The 24,578-nt window shown below is 38.0% G+C and overlaps 2 protein-coding genes across 3 annotated transcripts in view; one reads left to right on the forward strand and one right to left on the reverse strand.

The window, feature by feature from the left end:
• Positions 1–1,104: 1,104 nt before the first annotated feature.
• On the reverse strand, positions 1,105–5,544 carry tmem167a (transmembrane protein 167A). Its single transcript, XM_055207692.2, has 4 exons — positions 5,408–5,544; positions 3,915–4,024; positions 2,026–2,060; positions 1,105–1,613 (listed from the first exon to the last, which is right to left on the reverse strand). Exons 1-4 carry the CDS (start codon positions 5,408–5,410, stop codon positions 1,543–1,545), a joined length of 219 nt encoding a protein of 72 aa, XP_055063667.1. The 5' UTR covers positions 5,411–5,544; the 3' UTR covers positions 1,105–1,542.
• xrcc4 (X-ray repair complementing defective repair in Chinese hamster cells 4) overlaps positions 5,419–24,578 on the forward strand; it is a 58,347-nt gene continuing 39,187 nt past the window's right edge. The window contains exons 1-3 of one of the 2 annotated variants that reach the window (XM_055207685.2): positions 5,419–5,549; positions 13,463–13,608; positions 13,781–13,974. In XM_055207685.2, coding sequence (XP_055063660.2) covers positions 5,512–5,549; positions 13,463–13,608; positions 13,781–13,974 — 378 coding nt within the window. In that variant the 5' untranslated portion in view covers positions 5,419–5,511. Of the gene's footprint in view, positions 5,576–13,462; positions 13,609–13,780; positions 13,975–24,578 lie in introns of both variants that reach the window. The other variant, XM_055207686.2, reaches the window with a different exon arrangement.

The following is a 24,578-nucleotide window of genomic DNA, read 5'->3' on the forward strand; positions in this document are numbered from 1 at the left end:
CCTAGAAAATGTAAAAAACAACCCAGTAACCTAGCAAGCATTTGAAAAAATAGGTAATTGAAATTTGGCTCCCCTTGTGATGTCAAAAAGGGATCTTATTATAATAATTCCGCCTCTTAATCTGCACTATCCAAATGATCTATACGGCATTTTAAGCTAAAACTTTAGAAATGTACTCTGGGACCACCAAAGATTTATTTTACATCTTAAAAAAAGTCTTGTTAAATGTCTCCTTTAAAGATATCACAGATTGCATTATGTTAAATGTAAAAACTGTAAATCACAGGCAGTTTTTTACTGTACCGAATGGTTGCTGATATTCTTAGATGATATTTAGGTTTTGTGCTTGTATTATTTTCAGATGTTCTTAAGCCTGATCACTTTGAAACATTATTGCACATCTCTCTTTGTATGGAAGCATCATTCATGAGGCATTTGAAACACAAAATGGGGTATGAGATGCCCTTCAATGTTTAGGGTTTTGGTTATTGATAGTATGTGCAATAATAATAACAATAGTGATTCTTATCCAAGCAATCCCCACTAATAAGAAGAATAATTCTCGCAACTTATACAAAATGTTCATCAAACCTAAAGTTTGTTTGAAAAACCTCAAGAACTTTAAAAGGAAAATTTTGAATTAAAAAAATTCAAAGTCCCAAGAGTTTGGTGAGTGATTCATAACTTTTACTACTCTGTTAATCCATGGCTTAGTTTTGAAAGATTCATGATCTCACTTACTGCCAGGAACAATAATCACTCCAGAAACATCTTCAGTTCATCCTGTATGCAGATGCCTCCAAATGATTTCCTTTAAATCCTTTTCCCATGATTTGTTGATATCCGCTCATGTTATTAATGATTTAAGATAAATGTAGCATTTTATGATATAAAGTAACGAAAAAATTACATTCACAAGTTTATATAGTTAAGCCACAGGCTGCTTGAGAAGATAAACGATGTTACGTTTGGTAAATACTTCTGCTATTTAGCACATTGACCTATTTATAGCATTTTTATTTCCACCGACTGTTAATTTTGTCTATGATAAAAAAAAACATATTTATAGAAATACCGACTCAATCAAAACGTATTTCTCCCTCATCAGTAATAAATCTTTTAATGCAAACGTCTCCATTGAAAACACAGATTTAAATGAATGATTTTACAAGCATGATATTCATACCCCCCCCAAACATCTCATATTAAAACTTTTGATGAAAAGATTTTCCGCCTTCTGATGCCCATAAACTTTTCAATGTGTCAAAATGGCTCTGAGCGTAAAAGTCAATGACTACTGGAACGATGACATGGAAACCACAGACAATTTGTATTTACAAAAATAGGTCCAGGAGGACTGAGAAATGCACAGGGTGTGCTCAGAAGCGCTGATCTCCACATGCATCACTACAGAGATTCAACCGAATCCCAGTTCTGGGACAGTCTCAACGTTGGCAAAGTACACATCTTGTTCCCTGTTATTGAATCTTGTAGCTGTTCTTGGATCATCTCGGCCACCTTCAAATCTTCCGATGGTTGCGGCTACTCCGAAAATAGTATCGAGAAGGCCATTATGATACAGCAACACGCCACATACGGGCTTTTGCGCTCACCTAAACGGTAACAAGAGAGTTAGTACCAAAATAGTAAATATGCACATACCCATTACGGTACATTCACACCGGGCAAAAGCGTTAACGCTTGACAGAAGGCTTGCCTGAAGCCTGGCCAACAGCCAATCACAGTGGCCGCAACACATGCTCCGGTCTTCCATAAACGTAATTGGCTGGCTCTGCCTAGGTTATTTGCATAAGGTGATTTGATTGGCTGACGCACGTGTTGCCGCTTGAAAAGTTGAGAAATGTTCAACTTTTTGCCCCAAGCAACGGCACTGACGCGGCGCCAACGAATCCACAATTCAGTTCGGCAACGCATGACATCACCCATTAAAAGTGAATGGGAAGTGTCAACGCTTACGCCCGTGTGAATGTACCGTTATGTGACAGTTCTTATGGCATTACTCACCTATTCTTGCACATTTCCAGAATATTCCAAGTAATCTATACGTGGAAGGAAACAATGCACAAACATTAATGATTAACACACAAAAATAATACAAAATTGCTTTATATTGACTAAAAGCATTCTAATGGTGCATTCAGACCAGCCGTGTTAGAGGCGGCAAAAACGCGCTATTCGCGTGTAGTTGGATGCTTAAACATTTGAGTTTACTCGCTTAATTCGCACGTGAAATGCTAGTCATTCAAGACATTCACTCGGAAATTTGCGTCATGGGAGGGGCTTCTGCGACTCTGCTGAGACACCGCACGCTTCCTGTAATCACGTCACTACTACAGCAAGGTCCTGATTGGTTAACGCGGCGTTAGTTCAGATTTTTCAACTTCCGCAGGAGGCCTAATCGCGTCTTTGCATTGACTTAACATGTAAATCACTCGCGCTTGCCGCCTCTATCGCGTCTGATGTGAACCCTACATAAAACCCAAGGCTGAGCCATATGTCAACCTGCATGCAGAAGTGATCGTCTTATTACTTTTAAATCATGTCTTAAAACTCTTCTTTTTAAATTACAAGTGATAATTTCTAAAAATTGGAAAATATAATTATAATATTATTATTTTAATGCATGGACTATCTTAATGTTGAAGATTATAATGCTGTCTTGTATTCTATGACTGTCAATAAGGCATTCTTCATTGTTTAAAAGGTGCCTTAATGCAGGGGTGGGCATTTCTGGTCCTGGAGGCCCACTGTCCTGCAAAGTTTATCTCAAACCCTAAACAAACACATCTTCTTTAAATAAAATAATGTTTGGAAATATATTTTCTTATTTACAAACTACAGCTTAAAACCATTTCTGGGACTTTGGCACAGTATACTGTAATATAAAATTATGACATAATTTTTTTACAAAATCCAGCAGGAGGTCTGAAAATAGTCAATAAGAACAGAAGTTCAACTATCTGATGGGAACAGACAGGAATGCTTCGCCTAAGGGAACGTGGGACATCTGACACTGAATCACCTCCTGCTTTATTAGTCAAGTATGATATGATGAGTAAATGAAGGGAAGCAGGTCACAGTCTTGTTGTAGCTTCTGTCTGATGGTTCCCTGTCTAGAAGGCATTTACAGAAGATTAGAGAGGGTAAAACTAGATGACGGATGAGCTTCACGGGGGCTAAAATGTCATAACAGACGCTTGACAGAGCGGAGATCTACGGGCATCTGGCATGAACAGACAACAACAAACAACTGTCAGCGAGAACATCTACTGTCAGCAGCCCCGAGAAGAAAAGTGTATCTTTCTCTTGGAATTAAACAAAGCTTTAACACGTTACTCTCGAGTAAATGCTCGCTGGCTTTCGTAGGTTTGCAACAATTGTATAAACATGATGGAGTTGGAGTAACATCAAAATATTGGAGCGTTTACATTACGACTCAGAGTTTCTGTCCACGATTACTTTTGCGGTAATTTAATATAAACGTCCAAACGAACAAGTTGGGCACCACGCCACTGTAAAAACGCTACAGCAACAAACAAGGCCCAGTTGTACAGAGGTTCAGGGAATGCAAAACCTATTACTTTAATATTGAGCTAATTTGTCTTGGAAAAGCATGGATTTGTTGAGAAGTCCAGACATGTGGCAAACATATTGTTGCCTCAGTCCGACGTTATCGCACTGTATCTCCCCCAAACAAACATTTATTGATCACACTTATGTTACAGACAATTAAAAAAAGAAATAAGTTTAGTTTACGCTTGGTTAAAAATCAAGATTAGATTTTTGTCAAACATCGACTGGCCAACAAATAGTTACTATTTGATTCAAGGCATAAATACATAAGTGTTCAGATGATGTGTTTTTTTAAATATGTTAGATGACAGTAAACATACCCTGTTTTGTTTTTATCCAGCAGACTGGGCGCTAGAGCTCGTATATACGCGCAGGTGCAGATGAGCAGTAAAATGACCGTCAACAGACTCTGGAAATTAAATATGGCAGACTGCAAAAAAACAAACAAACAGGAAAAACAATCAACTTACTGTATTAATGAGATTTATAAAGGGAACCTTGTAATTATGCATTTGTCATATATATGCCCCTATATATTGGTACAGCATTGCATTAGTTTAGCAGCACAGAAAGTCATGGGGTTCGAACCCAGGGAACACACATAAATGTATGCCAAATGTCTTACATGATCAAGGTACCTATTTTACTTGTGTGAAGTCATGTGATGTGAATCATACAAAACCATACAATTTGTGTTTATGTGTGAGCAATGCAAAAGGTTGTGGGTTCGAGCCCAAGGAACACACATAATGATAAAATGTATAGCTCGTAATAAATGCACTTTGGATAAAGTTTTCTGCTCAATGCATTCATGTAAATAAAAATTAAATATATAACTAAAATACTGACTGTGAAAAGTAGGCGTGGCATACAAAACTGAAGCCAGGTAGTTAGAGAAAAGTGGATAAAGGGGCATTGGTGATGTCAGCAAAACAAAAAAACTCTCATTCTCATTTCGAGAGTTAATAAAGTTATTAAAATGTTGATAAAGAATTACATACTATTTCCTTTAGAATAACGTGAAGCAATGCTATATCATTAACAAAATATGAATGTTAATGTAAGAGAAAACGTCTCATCACATGCAGGGTTAGGTACCTACTGAAAAATCCAGCAAAGACCAGCATAAGTTGGTAGCTGGTTTAAGGTGGCAGTAGCTGGTCCTCCCAGCCTGGCAAAGCTGGTCAAGCTGGTCTTCCAGCCTGACCAACTAAGTCCAGCTAGACCAGCTTAAAAAGTGACCAAAACACAGCTAGACCAGCTTGCAATACCAGCTAAAACCAAGCTGGAAGACCAGCTAAAATTAGCTCACCAGCATTGCTGGTCTTAGCTGGATTTTTCAGTAGGGGTTACAACACTAGCGTTAAAATAACAGCCGGCTTTATATGAGGATTTATAAAAGAAACGATAGATGTTACATAAAGAACAGTTTGTACAGTACGAGTTCCTGTCAATATGCAATCAGTTCAAACCTCATTTCTTACTGCCACGTCACAGCAACAGATCGACGAAAACACTCAACAGATCGGAGCAAAATACATCACAGCTAAACACTGGACACGACATACCAATAAACAGATTTATCGACAGACTGATTCAATCTCAGCTGGCTTCTGTTTATATATCTGCACAACTACAGAAGCTAACAGCGCATTTAGCTTCTGTCATCTGTTGCTGTTTCACTGCGCTATTAACAGATCTATCGCTACAACAGACAGCATACTGTGACATACACACGAATTTAAACAACCCGACACGTCATTTCTATCGCACATGTATACATAAAATATCAAAATAACACTGTGAAACTCACCATCTCGATATCTTCGCCAGACAACTCACACTTCCGGTACCCGGCGGAGATGACGTCAGCTGTACGGCAGCCTGGAAGCGCGAAGCGTCAAAACAGTCACGGAAATGAAACCAACTATGAATGAAAAATCGTTTGTTTTACGGTAAACTTTTATTGTCTCAGGATGAGGTGAGATTTATTTATTATATTATGTGATTGTTATGTGTTTGTGTTTAAGGTGAAAACGCACTTGTTGTAAATGTTTGTTTTGTAATGTTTGTTGATGAGGCAACGTTGTTGTTACGTGTTAAAAGTCAAACACGTCATTGCACTAATATTGCATAATGTTTAATAATCGCTTTCTGTGCACATAAACATAGAAACTGGATAATAAGATCTTAATAAGCAGAAATAGCAGCAGTGACTTGTGATAGACTGCCCTCGTGAAATCTTGTTTGTGGTTTTGTTCCCCTCACACAAATTCACCATGGTAACCACAGAGAGTTTCTTCCAAAATATCATAGTTACTGCAGTTGGTGTTACTGCTGTGAAATCATCATGAACTACCAATTACATGTTAAATGTAAGAATCTGCCTAATATGCTTGTGCAGTGATGTAGTGCAGGGTATACATAATTTTTGTTGGCATGGGGTATACCCACTTCTACTTAAAACAATATATATGGGGGCATAAATGAATTGTATGCCCACTTCTCCGGACACCACTGTGTTTGCGATGTTACAATAGATCACAATAGTATTGATCACAATAGGAGACATTAACAGCTTTGGAGCAAACCTGACAAGATATTTTGCTTTGACAGGGTATTATAAATATTGACATTAATTAGCATTACCCTTGAGACAGGGAGCAGGTGATGGGTTCAGGTTTTGATCTTCTGTTTGCTGCAGAAATGCGACCCTGTCTGTATAATCCAGGCTGAGGAGTTTAGGAGCATCAAAGTTTAATTTCAATCATTGATTTCAAGATATCAAGGTTATATTTCACAGAATGACCTTTACATTAGATTAATTGTTTGCAGAATAAAAGTTTTTTGTTTACATCATATAAGTGTTTGTACTACTGTGTATAATTATTCTGTATATATACATATGTGTACATTTAAAAAATATTTAATACTTATAATGTATATTATACATGCATATTTGTGTATTTATTTTTACATAATTATCATACACAGTACACACATACAATGCAAAAAATGACTTTCTTACTTTAGTATTTTTGTCTTAGAAAAATTCTTAAATTAAGATGTATTTTCTTGAAGAGCAAAATGTCCTAGGAAAATAAGTCTAGTTTTAGACAAAAAAATAAATAAAAATAACTTTAAGTAAATTAGTGCTTAGAACACGCAAAAAATCTGCCAATGGAATAAGAAAGTTTTTCTTGTAATAAGTTTACGTTTTTTATTAACACTTAATTAAAACAAATTTTGCTTGTATTGCTTTATTTTTTGTGTGTGCTTGTTTTAAGCACAAATTTGCTTCAATTTTATATTTTTTGTCTAAAAACTAGACTTATTTTCTTAGGTAATTTATACCCAATTTATACCTGTAATTTATATATTTTTACTTAAACAAGACAACAATATTAAGTAAGAGAGTCATTTTTTTGCAGTGTATATGGTGTAATAAAAAATTCTGCACACGATTAATTGCGATTAATCATTATGCAGCCCTAAATCACACACAAAAGACTTGAGCTGGGTTTCCACAGCCTGGGTCACAAATAAACCGATTCGGCTTTAACGTCCGGTGTGAAACAAGCCTACGATATGGTATAGGACTGTCAATGCAGATTGTCAATGCATTACAAAACACAAGCCATTTGTTTAAATTTTTTTGTTTTGAGAATGAACACCATTAAACACTAGACATGGGACTTTTCCCTTATAGATAGACTTAGACATAAAGTCAGACAGAGAATGGTTTCATTACTTTTTTTGCAACTGCTGGTGACATTGAAATCTTTGTCAGATCCGCAGCTATAGAGCTTTGTGGAGTATGAATATGTCTATTCATGGTTATAGACATGAGAATATAGACTAAATCAGATGGAGTCATAAAATATAGGGAAAGTCGGAAGTTATGGTTTTCTTTTTTCTTTTAGGGTGGATGTGGATCTCGTTTCATTCATTCAAGTGTTAATGGATTATGGAAGCATTTTTTGTATCGAATTTACATATCGCCACATTTGTTTTTATTACTACACAGGAAATCTGTTTTTATGGTTACTGTAACTTTTTTGCAAATGGCTATCGGTTATGTTATAACATGTCATTCTTGTTGGGACAAGAGGGGTTTGTTGAGGTGGTTGTGACCAGCTGTGGGCCAACGATAGAAAGACTTAAACATGAGTGGAATGTGTTTTAATTACACTCGGCTGTGTGTCGTCCAGAAGGTCTCTGTTATATTATTAAGCAACCAATAATCTCTCATAACTTGCAGTGGATGTGTGAGCCAAACCCGCCATATTAAATCTCTTCCTGTCCAGCTTTTGTCCACTTTACAGCATTTTAAGTGTCCAGCATAGGAGTTGGTTTATGAACATTATTCTGTTTTCCCACAACAATCTATTAGTTACGAGCATGGTTTTCTGAAGAAATTATGATGCTGTAATGTTTTCGGATATTTGGAAATGTTTGACCTGCCTTAATTTAAAAACACCTTGTACTGACAACTTAAAATCAGTGTCATTGTTTTGTCTCAAGATGCACACCATAATTGTTTTTTGTAACGTTTGTTAAAACTACTTAACACATCTGAAAAAACATCTGAACACTGTCCAGGAAAACACCCCTGAGTCTTTTAGATGATTTCTAGATGTATTTACCAATCCCTCTGGGCAGTTATTTTAGTCACGCAAGACTAAAGTCCTATGTACTTGAATGGGGAAAGATCTTTGAAATCACATGCTAAAATAACAATTAAACAACATATTTCTGACCAACAGTTAAACCTGACATCAGTGGCGTAGCAAGTCAGTCCCGGGCCCATACGCAAAAAAAATTACGGGCCCCCTTAAGCAAAAGCACCCCCAACCTTGCCCGTTGGAACTGTTAACTGTGGCGCGCAGGTCGTTAACAACATATACTTTTAATAACGTAGTCAAATATTTTTACTTTACTTTTTTACTTTAAAGGGTAGATTTAAGTAAAGAAAAGTGAAATGTTTTAGGTAGTTTTTGACTCGTGACTAACTTCTCCGCCTTCTCTTTTCTCTTTAAGGCCCCACTTTTATGTTTATATTCGCCCATCCTTAATCTTCATGTAGATTGCCGCTATATTAACCTCTCACACTGTTTTCTTTTTTTTTTAGGCGCAGCGATGCGTCATGTAAAAAAATTATAGCGTAGTAGTCTACGGCAGCTAGGGCTGTCACGATTATGAAATTTGGCTGGCGGATAATTGTCTAATAAATTGTGACGATTATGACGATTAATTTGCTGTTTTAGGGCTTTGACGTTTAGTTCTCATAGATTTTTTTTTGTTCATGAAACAATTTGTGATTATTTAAATTAAATATAAGGTTTACCTGGCAGTAAATATGAATACACATAACACTTATTATAAGTAATTATTTAATTAATATATATTTCAAAAAAAAATTCCCTAAATTTGAAGTTGCTGTTTTGGAAATATATGTTTTACTTGGCAACTCATACTGCTTATCACAGTTTTGCAGCATTTCATTAAATGCTGTTTTACCATTGTATTAAATGGCTTTGCAATGTATCTTGTTTCACTGTCAGTCAAGGAGCGCCATTAGATATGGTCTCATTTATACAAGTGCCGCAGCTCCCCCTTGTGGTTTTTTAGAGAGATATGCAATCATTGCGGTGATCTGAAATCATCGCAATGAGGTCAAACAATTGCGATGAGACGATTATTTAATCATTGTGACAGCCCTAAGTCGGCAGCCGCGGAGTGCAAAAAAAATAATAAACGCAAACAAGAAATGACGGAGAAATTAGACATTATGGAGAAATAAGAAATCACTACACATGATATGCATACAAAAATATATTTATTGCAGCCAGAAATAAAAATTAAATTGAAAAAAAAATTAAATTAAAAGCTGGGGCGGGCCCCCTATTGACCTGGGCCCATTTGCACGTGCATACCCTGCATGCCCAAACGCTACGCCACTGCCTGACATCAACTGTCTCATAGCTTCTGTTTCTATTATGGCGATCAGTGTTTGCATTTAATAAAAAAAACAATTGACCGCAAAATTAAGTTTCAATTTCAACAAACCATCATTATGGCGATCAGTGTTTGCGTTTAATCAGCTCATTTGCATTTAAAAGGACACACCCAAAAACTGCACATTTTTTGCTCACACCTACAAAGTGGCAATTTTAATATGCTATAATAAATTATCTATATGGTATTTTTAACAAAAATTTTACATATGCACCAAAGACTTGCATCTTAAATGTTTTGGTAAAATGTCTCCTTTAAAGGAATAGTCTACTCATTTTCAATATTAAAATATGTTAATACCTTAACTAAGAACTGTTGAATCATCCCTCTATCATCTGTGTGTGTGCACGTAAGCGCTGGAGCGCGCTGCGACGCTACGATAGCATTTAGCTTAGCCCCATTCATTCAATGGTACCATTTAGAGATAAAGTTAGAAGTGACCAAACACATCAACGTTTTTCCTATTTAAGACGAGTAGTTATACGAGCAAGTTTGGTGGTACAAAATAAAACATAGCGCTTTTCTAAGCGGATTTAAAAGAGTAACTATATTTTATGGCGTAATAGCACTTTTGGGAGTACTTCGGCGCAGTAACACCCTCCCTCTCCCATTATGAGAGTGAGAAGGGGAGCGGACTTTTCAGGCGAGTCGAAGTACTCCCAAAAGTGCTATTACGCCATAAAATATAGTTACTCTTTTAAATCCGCTTAGAAAAGCGCTATATTTTATTTTGTACCACCAAACTTGCTCGTATAACTACTCGTCTTAAATAGGAAAAACGTTGATGTGTTTGGTCACTTCTAACTTTATCTCTAAATGGTACCACTGAATGAATGGGGCCAAGCCAAACGCCATCGCAACGTCGCAGCGCGGTCCAGCGCCCACGTGCACACACACAGAAGACAGAGGGATGACTCAACAGCTCCCAGTCAAGGCAAAAACACACTCCAATATTGAAAATGAGTAGACTATTCCTTTAAGCTCAAATTGCTCTATAAACACCTTTTTAATGCAGTTTTAGCTACTGCGCATACGCACAGGTTGGCACACGGCCCATGAGACTTTGTACAGAGCTCCTCCCCAGAGAATCGTCAGTCTGTATCGATTAATGATTGGTTCTTTAAACTGGAAGGCGGGACTTCCGGCGACATACTGGCCATGTTGAGCGCTGCATAGTAATAGCAGTGCCACATCTTGTTATGTTCAATATCTTACATTTTTACTGGTCCAAAGCAAAATATACCACCAACAAGTCTGGTCTCTAGAGATGACTCTGGGTCCCTTCTTCAGTTTTAGTCTATGGGATTTTTGGCACAGTGTGTCACATCTTAATCCTAAATTCCCATGTATGGAAGGTGATTCTGCGATCTGATCTCATAAAGGGACTACTGGTGTCTAATGAACAGCTTTGTCTCATCTGTCACTGTCTACCTTGAGAGCGAGGCCAGGCAGACGCCGCTGGAGAGATAGTGGCCGAGTCACACATCCATCATCAAGTGTTGAGTTTTGGATGTGAAAAATGGGAACAATGCACATAAATCTTGCAGTTGGATGTTTAGTTTGGATAAAACATAGGTGTGTGGATAAATGTTTAAAGTTTTGGCCCTAACCCCACTTTACTTTAGTTACATCTTAAAGGGACAGTTCATCCAAACATGAAAACTGGGTTATTGTTTGGTCACCCTGACCAATCTAAAGCTGCATGACGTCTTTTGTATGCTAGAAATACATAAAAAAATTATTTATCTATTATCAAATCAATAACTTTGGGGTATGATTGAATTTAAAGTTCTTTTATGATACTTTCATGCTGATTTTGCATGTGGTTTTAAGAAATGTCTCTAATCTCTATTCGTTGCAGTTGCATGAAACATGAGGTATTCTAATGACTAGATTTTCATTTTTAGGTGAACTGTTACTTTAAGAGGATTCTTTGTCTTATAGCTCAGAAGCACCTTCTCATATTCTTAGTTGCTGTGGTGCACCTGTCATTACCGAAGGGAGAAAATCACCTATGTGCAGATGTTACCATAGTTAATGAATGACTTTCCTGTTTCAAAGACTCGAGCTTTCATTTGCCCTGTAGCGTGCGCTGTGTCGGTCCTCGGATAGTGACATTTCCGCCCGTTTCTTAGTTTTCCCAAAAGTCATTTTGAAAATAGTAAAAGTCAAAAGTGATGCACAGCAGGAGGAAAGCAGATGTGACCTGTTTATTGAAGATTTCTGACACATTGATTGTCAGGTTGACATGCAGCAGGCATTTTAATGTGTTTGTAGTCATTCACCTTTCCCCTCAGCACTGCATACTGTCAGCTCTGACCTCAGAGGTCAAAGGTTCCTCACATTTCACTCACTGGCGTTCACGTATTATTTTTAGGGTGGCGGTAATTTTGGAAATATTAATTAATGAATGCCATAATAAATGTATGGCATTTAAATGGAATTATTGTATATATGGTAAGTATGTATATGATATTATATACATTATGTAATATTTTAAGGATGGCGGAGCTGGGGAGTTTTGGAAATATTCAGGGTTGGAAACTAATTTGGGATTTGGATATGGAAACGAATTAAATACATTTGGGTAATATATGAATAGCTCACATGCAAAACACTCTAAGTGCGTCTGACATGTTTTTTTTTTGTAAATTAGCATTTTTGATCAGACTCGTAATGAATTCTGCCAACAAACCGATATTTCTGAATGACCTGAGGCCGGGATTAAGCGGATTTAAAGTATTTGAAAGTGTTTGATGAACGTATAATATGCACCGAGAGCATTTGGTTTATATAATTATCTCATTTTTGATGGAGGTGATGTTTAGAGGCCTTTACATTTGAGCTCCTTATATACAAACATTAAAGGTGCATTGTGTAACTTTTAGAAGGATATCTTGACAGAAATGCAATATAATATACATAAATATATAATTAGTAGTGTATGAAGACCTTACATAATGAACTGTATTGTTTTTATTACTCTAAAATGAGCCATTTTTATCTACATACACCGCGGGTCCACTTACATGGAAGTTGCCGTCATTTTTCTACTGCTTTGTAGAGCTCGTTTTTCTTCCATACGTTGTCTCAGATGACAAATAGTTTGTCCTGTGGTTGCTACCTTATGCGTTTTGAAATTGAGGGGTAAGCTGTTGGTTGCATTTCACAATCTCACCACTAGATGCCGCTAAAATTTACACGCACCAACTTTAAAGGCGCTCTAAGCGAATCTGTGTGAGGTTACTTTTTGTTGATGTTTGAACTGTTTTCAAACAAACGGAGCGTAGCTAACTCCTCCCCCTCCCCTCCCTTCCGCGCTTTCATGAACGCGCCTAACCCCCACCCCCAAATCCTTCTTGTCGTTTATTGGCTGGAACACTTTGTTATCGTTTCTGGTGGTAGGTTTGGCCACTTTGTTTTTTTTTTGTAGTTTGTGGAGCCTATGCTGTCTACAGAGATTGTGTTTTTTTACAGTTTGATCAGCGGACAGGCAGCAAGCAGATAGTGAGGAGATGTTTGCCGTATGTAACAAAAAATGTTTTATGGTCTAAAACGCGTGAATTCGCTTAGAGCACCTTTAATAGAAACATAACTTTCACAACATGAAAGTGTGTGCCATAAATCCCAAATATTTCCATTTTTGTATTGAAAGTTTCCAAACTTTCTGGACTTTTGCGACCCTAATTATTTACAAGATATGGTATATAATAAAATATGATGTATTAGAATATGGAAAACAGTTCACACAAAGAATAAATAGGTGCGTTTCCCCCTTTCAAATGTACATTTGGTCACTTTTTTTGTGTTGTAGCTCTGTATTTTTTTGTTTTGTTTTGTAATTATACAGCATGCATCACAGCACCAGCGTGCGTAAGATCTCCATCGCCTCCGAGCCTGATCGTGAATTCTTTCTCAAACTGGAGTGGGCCGAGGATCTCGGATCTGGATTTGTCATTCTTCTGTCCGATGGCGTGTCTGCGTGGAGCGGTGAAGGTAAAAAATCAAAACATAACATTTCAAGAAACCGTATACCCAAGAAACCAATTGTGCCATTATGAGACACAAATAAGAAATGCTTGCTTGCTGTGTTATACAAAACTGTGTTGAACATTGTGCTTTGTATCAAAAATCGACGCCTTTTTGAATGCTTGTGTTGTATGGTTAGTCTCAGAAGAGGACGTGTCCCGGGAAGCCCGCGACATAGATATGAAAAGAGAGCGGTATGTTCAGGATCTACACCTGGCCCTGACCGGAGAGGGACAGATAGGGGAGGGGGAGTACAGCTTCCACCTGGCACCCCTGAGACCCGGCAGCCCCCTGATGCAGCTGTCTTATGAGAGGGTGCAGAACGATATTTCGGTGAGTGGCACGCAAGAGATCGCTACACTACATATCATGATGTAATAGTCGTGCTGATTGACACACAAGCGCATGGGGTGCAACCAGGGATTAAAATGAACACCCGTGTGATAATGTCTAAGTTTAAGGGAAGTTATTTGTTGTTATGTCCATCATGCACCTATCCATCAATGCATCAATCCGTCCATTATCGATACATTTATTCATCCATTATTCATTGATTCGCTCATCGATGTATCTCACTTTTCTCTCTGTGAGAACACAACTGTTTCTTGGATGAGAGAAGGGGCCATATAATATCCGCTTGCTTCCAGCTCTGTTGGGCCCATGATTGACCAAAATCGCTCTCAACACTTAACCATTCCCAGAAAGTTACCGCTCTTCTGTTCGGTATAAAAGAGGTTTCCCTGTTTGATCTGTTGCCAGGCCAGAGGGGGCCGAGGAAAACCAGTGTCTGGAAAGTTTCTGTAAACTATAAAGATCAGGACTATCTCACGTACTGCATCCATTACTGTACCAGTAAAAAAAGCTACCAATTTCACCAGTCAAAGATTTGGATACACTTAGGGCTCAGTCACACCAAAAGCGCTTTAAACGCTTGCAAACGCAAGGCGCGACGCACTACCTTTTTTAAAAAAGAGCAGTGCAGCGCGGCTTTTCATATTGCTAAGCAACCACCGAGTCAGCTGTCTTGTCAATCAAATATTGAAGCGTGAGCGCTCTTTTGCTGTTAACTGTCATATTAGCAGAAACTTTAAAAAGAGGGCGCTTGTTCTGACCTTGTTTGAGGATGAGAGGAGCACAAACACGCAGGAGAGAGTGAGCGAGTGGAGTCCGGTTCTTCAAAGCAACTGTAAACTTCCCTCGCCACAACGTAAGGCCCGCCTCTCCCCTCATTCGATTGGACAATGGAAGACGCGAATGACGTCAGGCGCTCCTCCGCTCTCAGCGCTCCTTCAAAAACGCGTGCGCGGCAGGCGGCAGAAAACCGCAAGGCGCTCGGCGCGCATAAACAGCGCGCAAACGCGCCCTGCCCATAGAATATCATTCAAAAAAGGCGCCTGCAACTGCTATAAACGCTTTTGGTGTGACTGAGCCCTTAATCATCTTTTATTATTCTCCATTTTAGAATAAGAGTGTATTATTAAACTGATAAAATTACACTAAAGGGGAGGCATGAGTATTATGTACAAAAGGATGTCACTTAGTGTTTTTTGATGTACTAACATTATCTAATTTTAATTTTAAAAGAAGCCAGGTTTTTATAACCTGGATTACAAGCTCTCCTTACTCTGGTCATTCTTTCAACCAACATTATGAGGTGCATGCTGGGATATGTTTTAAACCGTGCTCATGCATGCTGCACACCGGTTTTAGTTTTGTTAAAATATTAGGTAGGCACAATATTTATAAAACATTTAAGCATAAGCCTTTAGATCTAACAGTAAGAAAAAGAAGAAAACTGCATTCAGTCAAGCATTTCTAAACTTTTTTACACTACATGTTTCTTGTGATCTTAAAAAAGTTGAATCTAAAAGCTTATGGGGCTTACACACCAAATGCAAATTTAATGATTTGCGCAATTAGATTACATAAGTCAATGCAAAGACGCAAATAGACGTGAACTCGCTTGGGGCGAATGGTGCGATTTGAGCGGCGCGATTGCATCAAAAACACACGCTATTTGCTGTAAAAATGCATTGTCGCGCAAGTTCAAAGCATTCAACTAAAAACAAAAAATCACATGAAACAAAGTTAAATCCTGCGAGTAAACTAAAGCACGGTTTCAACGATTTGCGCGAGTAGATTACATACAAAATCAATGCGAAGACGCAAACTCACGCGATGTGATGTGAATGATGCGAATTGGGCAGCACAATTGCCTTAAAAAACACGCGCTATTCGCTTCTTCGTTTAAAATATTTAACTCAAGCGAAAAACTTGCATGACACGAAATTAAATCATGTGAGTAATCTAGAGCGAGGAATGCCATGCTTCACATTTGGTGTGTAATACCAACGCTATCTAACGAGAATTCGTACATATTTTACAAGTTAGCTAATTCATATTATTCATCCATATTCGTAAATCTTGTACGATTTGACTTGACCCCTGTGACGTTGGCGTAAGGTGCAGTGTTAGGGGATAGGTTTTGTTGTTGTTCTTTTCATGAGAATTGTACGTTTTTGCACGATTAACTTTGTATGAATTCATACGAATTAGCCAACTCGTAAAATATGTACGAATTCTTGTGAGACCAGGCTGGTTATACTTATGGGGCATACACACCAAACGTGGATTCAACGATTTGCGCGAGTAGATTACATACAAAGTCAATACAAAGACACAAACTCACACTGGTGATGTGATTGCCGCGAAAAAGAAAAAGCGCTAGTATTCACCTCAAACGCATCTTCGCGCATGTTAAAAATATTTGACTCAAGGACAAAATTCGCATTGTATATTTCTTTTATATTTTTTTGGACAGTCGAACAGTGTTGAACTCGTGCGCCGAAAGTGCGAAAGCCATTGGCTCCAACATACTTCTATATTTCTTCTCTATTTCTTTTATAACATCTTTAAAATCACGTACGTATTTTATGAGGTGGCTAATTCGTTTGAATTTGTATGCCCACATTGATAAATTTTTTAACGATTTGCTTTCGCCCCGTGACGTTAAGGTTGGGGTGGGGTTTCATTATAGTCTCATTTTTCTAATAATCTTACTTTTTTTGTACGATTTACTCTGTTTGAATACATACGAACTAGCCATCTCATAAAATTTGTGTACATTTCTGTGAGATCAGGCACTGAATAATAAAGGAAAAGCAGCCAATAAAAGGACAGAATAATGAGAACCCTTTTGTTGTTTCCCTGAGCGTACACTTCATCCAGCATCATTTACAGCCGAATAATGTGGTTTTCCTACAGTTATTTTTATAAAAAGATGTTAGGTTAGGTTATTATGGTATGTAAGTAAGGTAAGTAAAAGAAGATTTATACTAATTCAATTCAATTCAATTCAATTTTATTTATATAGCGCTTTTCACAATTTGGTAATTGTATCAAAGCAGCTTTACATAATAGATGCAGTGAAAAGCACAGAAAATCGACAGATAGCACAACATAATAAACGATAGCACAAGCAGTTAAATTTGCTACGGCTATAAATCAATATTATAAACAAACGTATTACTAATGTAACGTATAGAAGTTAAGCCCAAAAAGGCTGCCTCCCCGGGTTGAAAAACCCCCTAGGAGAAAAAACCCCCGGAATTTTAGCCGGGGAAGTAAAAAAGTCATAGGAGGAAAAAACCCTTGGGAGGTATATATATATATATATATATACACATTGAAACGGAAGGAGATTGAGCGGAGATTAAGTGGGTTCTGCCGGTGGTCTTTGGTCAGGCATCAGCTGGACATCACGTTGAAGAACAGCTAGTAGATCAGTTGTGTGCCGACTTTCACATGTACCGGAACTGGATCTGTTTGTCTCGTCCTCGGGATCAAGGACGAGACAGGGAGAGAGACACAAAATCTTATTAGCGTAGGGGCCGTTCACATAGAAAACAAGTGTCACACAGTAATGTGGTTTTAGTCAGCTCGGTTCCGGACAGGCTAACTATTGCTGGTTAAGTGTATTACATATAGTTAATGATTTTAGAAACGGAAACAGAACTCGTTTGACTAAGGCCAGAGGCCCCACTGCCGTCGTTAATGCTAACGTACAGTGGCAAACGGTTCTGTATGACATACTATTTTAAGGTATTACATATAGTTAATGATTTTAGAAACGGAAACAGAACTCGTTTGACTAAGGCCAGAGGCCCCACTGCCGTCGTTAATGCTAACGTACAGTGGCAAACGGTTCTGTATGACATACTATTTTAAGGTCATGGGAAAAGGCCAAAATTGCAAGCCGGCCATATTTGGCAGTTAAGACTCAGTCGAAAACCAATTCAAAGTTTCAGCATATTACTAAAGAGTATTAATGAGATTTACCATGCTTTGAAGTGTTGACGAAAAAAAAAAAAAAGGTTTTAATTTATTCATTAATTTATTTATTTATTAGGTTGTACAAGCTAGCTATTAGGAGATAAGTACCATTGTTAAAACAACTATTTGAAAGCCTTGTTAAAGAGAAAAGTTTTAAGTCTAGATTTAAAGTTATCTACTGTCTCTGATTTTCGGACGTCGGTTGGTAAATCATTCCATAGCTTAGGGGCTAAGTAGGAAAAGGATCTGCCACCTTTAGACACTTTTGATATTTTAGGGATAATTAAGAGGCCAGAATTTTGTGACCGCAATGCACGTGATGGATTGTATTCTGATAATAATTCTCTAAGATATGAGGGTGCTAGGCCATTTAAGGCTTTGTAGGTGATTAGTAATATTTTAAATTGTATACGATATTTAACTGGTAGCCAGTGTAAAGATGCCAGAATTGGGCTTATGCGGTCATACGTCTTAGTTCGAGTAAGAACTCTTGCAGAAGCGTTTTGAACTAGCTGAAGCTTGTTGACCTGTTTTGCATGGCATCCTCCGAGTAACGAGTTACAATAGTCTATTCTAGAGGTCATAAAAGCGTGGATAAGCTTCTCTGCATCTGATGCAGACAACATATGGCGTATTTTTGAGATATTTCTAAGGTGGAAGAATGCTGTGCGGCAGACATTGGAGATATGGCTGTCGAAGGATAAACTGCTGTCGAACATCACACCTAAATTCTTAACCGTGGAGGTTGGCACCACAGTGCAGCCATTTATGGGCAACTTGTAATCTGTCATATTATATTTGTAGCGATTCGGTTCGATAACAAGTATCTCTGTCTTATTGGAGTTTAGCATAAGAAAGTTATGTGACATCCAGTCACTTATATCGCTGATGCAGTCTGATAGTTTAGAAAAATTTTGTGTTTCGCTAGGATGCGAGGAGATGTAAAGCTGTGTGTCATCTGCATAGCAGTGAAACTGTATGTTATGATTTCTGATAATATCTCCCAGAGGTAACATATATAATGAGAACAGGATAGGACCTAAAACTGATCCCTGCGGTACGCCGTATTTAACCAGGGAGTGATGTGACTCCTCCTCATTTACATAAACAAAGTGATAGCGATTGGTTAGATACGATCTGAACCAAGCTAGCGCCTGACCACTGATGCCAACATAGTTTTCTAGCCTATTAAGTAAGATTGTGTGATCTATTGTGTCAAAGGCTGCACTAAGGTCTAATAATATAAGGAGTGATATTTCACCACGGTCGGATGTTAGGAGAAGGTCATTTGTAACTCTAAGCAGCGCTGTCTCTGTGCTATGGTGGGGCCTGAATCCTGATTGGAACTTTTCATACGTACTATTATTTGCTAAGAACGTGCGTAGCTGGGTTGCCACTACCTTTTCTAATATTTTGGACAGAAAAGGGAGATTTGAGATTGGTCTAAAGTTATTTAGATCTCCCTGGTCAAGGTTTGGTTTTTTAATGAGCGGTCTAATAACTGCTAGTTTGAAAGCTGTAGGAACGTAGCCTAATTCTAATGATGAGTTAAAGACATTTAGTACTGGGTTAGACACTATAGGGAATACCTCTTTGAGTAATTTTGTGGGAACAGGGTCCAATATACAGGACGATGATTTGGATGATGCTACTAATTTAGATAGCTCATCTATTGTAGTAGGTTTAAATGACTCAAGATGTTCGTATGGTAGGCAAGCGTTAAATGTATTACTGGGTAGAGTGGTGGCTGCTTGGGTACCTACAATGTTTTCCCTAATAATCATAATTTTCTTAGTAAAGAAGTTCATGAAGTCGTTACTATTGTGTGGGAGTTTATTAGTGGGTTCTGTTTGTTCTTTATTTCTAGTCAGTTTCGCAACTGTGCTAAAGAGGAAGCGAGGGTTATTATGATTTTCTTTAATAAGATTGCTGAGATACATAGATCTGGCGATTTTTATAGCCTGTCTGTAGTGTTTAACACTCTCTTTCCATGCTGCACGCCATACCTCTAACTTTGTGCTTCTATAATTTCTTTCCATTTTCCTAGTTGCCTTTTTGAGTGCTGCTGTGTGATGATCATACCATGGAGCTGGCGTTTTTTCTTTGATTCGCTTTTTTCGAATTGGAGCTACGGCATCCAATGTGTTAGAACAAATACTGTTCAGGTTTTCTATTACAATATCTAGATCTTCAGGGTTATCTGCTACATGTTTCATTTGGGACAGGTCTGGAAGAGTGCTAATAAAGTTATCTTTAGTGGTGGAAATTATTGTTCTGGCTAGTCGGTAGCGTATTGTGGATCGAGTGATCATATCTAGAAGTACCGTGTATGAGACAAGGCAATGGTCTGAAACTGCATCGCTCTGAGGTGATATCTCGATTTCATTAATAATGAGCCCGAGTGACAGAATTAAGTCTAATGTGTGCTTACGAGTATGCGTTGGCCCTGTCACGTTTTGTCTAATATTGAGAGAATTTAGAATATCCATAAATGCTAATCCTAATGTATCTGTTGGGTTATCAACATGTATATTAAAGTCACCAACGATAAGTGCTTTATCTACAGTGACTACGAGGTCAGACAGGAAATTTGATATTTCTTTAAGAAAATCTACATGATGGCCTGGAGGTCTATAGATTGTAGCAAGGACAAAAGAGAGCTGTTTATGGTTACGATCAGTTATTTCCATATTTAATAGCATTATTTCAAATGAATTAAATTTTAGTTTGTATTTATGGTTTACTTTAAAAAAAAATTTGTATATTGTAGCTACACCACCCCCTCTCCCCTTTAAACGCGGTTCATGTTTATAATAGTAGTCTTGTAATGGTCTTTACTGTCTCAAGAACAGACATTATCTTCACATCAAAGTCTTACTTACTACCATAGTAACTCCATGTTGCTTCTCTAGATATAATCGCAAAAAAAAACTGTTTTCCGTCACAGCAGATGTGATTATTTGGAAATGCCAAGTAGTTTTGAGAAAAAGAGAAGCTGACCCCCTGACAGGCAAATAAAAGTCCAGTTCCACGTGCAAATGTGCGTAAAAATCTCCTTTAGACGTTCATGACTTGGCCAGCAATGTTTTGTGTTTTAGCTCAACAGCAGCCGTCCATGTAAAGGGAACAAATATTACATCATCACCTCCTGTTATGTCACCTAGAAACATTGTGCGTAACATAACCAGGATCTAAAATCTCGCAACGAACTTCATATGTTTTTTTGTTGACACAGGTGAGAATCTTGATGAGGGAAAGGTTTCTGCTCTTTTTGACTTGAACGTATGTAAAAGGCTTCTGTAAAGTCTCACAGATGTGTCTGTAGTTTATACATTATTGTACTCTTGAGTAAAGCTGTTTTGGATGGTTAATGTCGTGCTGTTCGTTTCCTTGGCTCCGTTTACACTTTTAAAATCCGGACCGGCGCTTTAAAACTTTCTTATGTAAGCATTGCTTTGTCGTTGGTACTGTTCAGTAAAGATGTCAGCTTATAAATGAGGTGTTGAGACATGAACGTGCTGTACGATATTATATAAGCGAAAACGTTTGTGTTGTGCCGCTTTTACGTCATGCTATTTTAACTTTTTGTTTCAACGGTCATGAAATAATGTAATTATATTTTGCATAATAATATGAAAGCTGTTTTATGATTTTTTTTTGCAGGGTCACATTTTTATGATTTTTATGCAGATTTTTATTACTGCAGTAGCAGCGCCACAGTTCATGGGTTTGATTCCCAAGGAATGCACGCATACTGATAATAATGTATGAAGCGTCTGCCAAATGCGTACATGCTAATGTGTAAATTATGTAAAAATCATTGTCTCAATACAGTCATCACTTTTTTGCATCACAGTAATGATAAATGAAGATGAATGTGCTGTGTCGGTATTGTCTGAATATGTTTTTTATACATATTCATTATATAATCTTTTACATTTCTCTTTTAATTTGAGGGTTTGATATGTTTTAGGACGATTCACCCAATTCATACTCGAGCTATGTTGTGTTGGTTTAGTATTGTGATACCGCAGGCACATAATGACACGCTGTGTTTTGTTTGTGGTTACAGTAGTAGGACACATCTGTGGCATTCTTCAGTAAAACAGCTGAAAGAAGGGCATTTAAGAGTCACGTGTAAATTTTCAGGTTGAGTTTTGTGAAAGCAGGTGTTTCTCCTGCCAGGACAGCTCGTTTGAAGACGGCACTTTTATTACAGTAAGCATTTAAAGATTTAGGGATGAACTGACTTCTGTTTCGCAAAGCACATATTAACCCTCACCGATGACCTACGCAGGTGAACCATCAGCGGTAAAATACAATCGCACACTGTGAGGTTATACAATCTGATGAACAGAGTTGGGCAAGTTACCTCCAAAATGTAATACATTATTACATGTTACTGTCATTTGAAAGTAATTAGTTACATTACAATATAACTGTCTCTGAACTGTAATGTGTTACACTACTTTTGCGTTACTTTTATCAAAATAACCACAGAAGTATGACTAGGGATTCTAAAATCAGTCCCTCCAGAAAAACACGATTGCATGATTCAACGCCTAATCAACCAAAGTCTGCATTATGGTTTGTTTAAAGGAACACGCCCACATTTTGGGAATTTAGCTTATTCACCGTATCCCCCAGAGTTAGATAAGCCCATACATACCTTTCTCATCTCGTGCGTGCTGTAACTCGGTCTGACGCAGCCCCCGCTAGCTTAGCTTAGCACAAAGACTGGAAGTGAATGGCTCCAGCTAGCATAATAACAATATAACGTGAACATTTTCATATTTATGTGTTGTGATTTGTATAGTCACACCGTGTACAAATAACAAGGTCATATGAGACACAGACATCTTTTAACAGTTCTGAGAATAACTTAAACTGCAATTCATCGACTGACCACTAGAGGCTGGCTCCACAAGGGAGCCAATTCCCATAGACTCCCATGATAAAATGCCCATCTTTAGAGCAGAAAAAATATGTTTACTGCCTGGTACAAAAAGTGTTTTTGGTCTATATAGCTAATTTGTAACTCATCCGTTTAAATAATATTAAACCTTAAAGTTCTGGATAATTGAGAGTCGTGGCCAGTTGAGTGACAGGTGAACTGTCACTCCCGTTGAGCTAGGATGGCGTGGTTTCAGTAATCAGCCACCTCAGCTTCACCCACATCCCGCCTCTTTACTAATTTTGGTTATCCCCGATTGTTGCCCAGTGACACGTGGGCAAGATGGCAACGGCAGGCTCTGCCTACTATTGCCTTCAAAAAAGCTTTTCGCAAACCTGTGCAGGGTTTACTGCAGGAAATTTCTTATTTAAGGTGTTAAGGTTGGGTGGGCGTGGCCGGGGGGGTGTCAATCACCAGCTAACTTACTTTAAATTTGCAAGAATTATAGACTAATACAATAACAGGCTTAAATAAACCCAAAACATAAGTCCACTTTCAGTTCTCACGGACACGCGTTTTATCAACTGGCTATCCTCCAGACAGTTGACGGACCGCTTCGGCCGTGTTGCGCACGTGCATGCTCACGGTGTGAAGCGCGTCCCCGCTATTCTCCGAGATGTTTTATCAACTGGCTACTAGTTATCCTCCAGAAAGTGATGGACCACGTCTTTTCCCATTTGGCCGTGTGGTGTGCATTCCCGCTCGCGGTGTGAACACGTCCGGGCTATTCTTCGAGATGCCCTTGACAGTCTTTTGTTCAGCAAATTTATTTATTTATTTATTTTGGACGACCTAGTTAAGGCGGTAGGGTTTCCCAGCTTAGGCGGGCCGCCCGAACTGCAAAGTGCCTGCTATAATGTCATGAACACTACATCCATTAACAGGTATTTAACATCCATTATGTTAAATACCTAAAAAATGACTATAGTGACATTTGTGAAAATAAGGCATAGATACTGACTAATAACATTTTCATTGCCATTAAAGAGAAAAGTTACTGGACCTAAACATAAGAGTCTGATAAAATATGCTAATTTTCAAGAAACCATCAGATGTGCTTAGAGGGTTTTGCATCCAAATTCCTCATATACTGTATACATATGCATGTTATATTATACACAAGACAATCATACAGTAGATTATACAAATAGTGATTTTTTTTGTTGCACAAACTTGGTTAGCTCAAGCTAATAGTAGTACTTTCCAGGATCTTGTTTGTGTCACATTGCCGTTCTTTAAGTCCGTGATGGGGCACATGGCCGCTCCGAGGAGGAATGGTTAATCAGGAAAGATGGATCTGGTTTAAACCGAACACCCCACACACAAAAACTTACCATCTGCAAGTCAAAGGATTTAATTTCCTTCATTACTTTCTCAGCATCTCTCATGCGGACACAAGTGCCAAATCCCAAAAAATAATACCATTGTTTTTCTTCAAATAGTCCTACAAACAAACAAACAATCAGCAAAAACAAGGGATTTTAAAAGTTGCCATTGGTTGAGTCTCAATGGCCCTCCACATCTTTGTAAAAGCCGTAATTGCTATCAGATCACTGATGAAACTCCTCTGCTTCGTGTCTTGTTCATCTTGCTGTTAACTGTTAATCACTTCTCACATGTTGGCACTGAAGCGAGTCTTTCTGTAAAACAT

This window comes from Misgurnus anguillicaudatus, chromosome 12 (assembly GCF_027580225.2).
Source record: "Misgurnus anguillicaudatus chromosome 12, ASM2758022v2, whole genome shotgun sequence".
NCBI classification, from domain to species: Eukaryota; Metazoa; Chordata; class Actinopteri; order Cypriniformes; family Cobitidae; genus Misgurnus; species Misgurnus anguillicaudatus.

What these genes read in the sequence shown, in the direction of transcription:
- tmem167a (XM_055207692.2), bottom strand. An exon ending in CTGGATAAAAACAAAACAGG is followed by an intron (nt 2,061 to 3,914) that starts GTATGTTTACTG and finishes TTCCACGTATAG; the next exon opens with ATTACTTGGAATATTCTGGA. An exon ending in CTGGAAATGTGCAAGAATAG is followed by an intron (nt 1,614 to 2,025) that starts GTGAGTAATGCC and finishes GTTACCGTTTAG; the next exon opens with GTGAGCGCAAAAGCCCGTAT.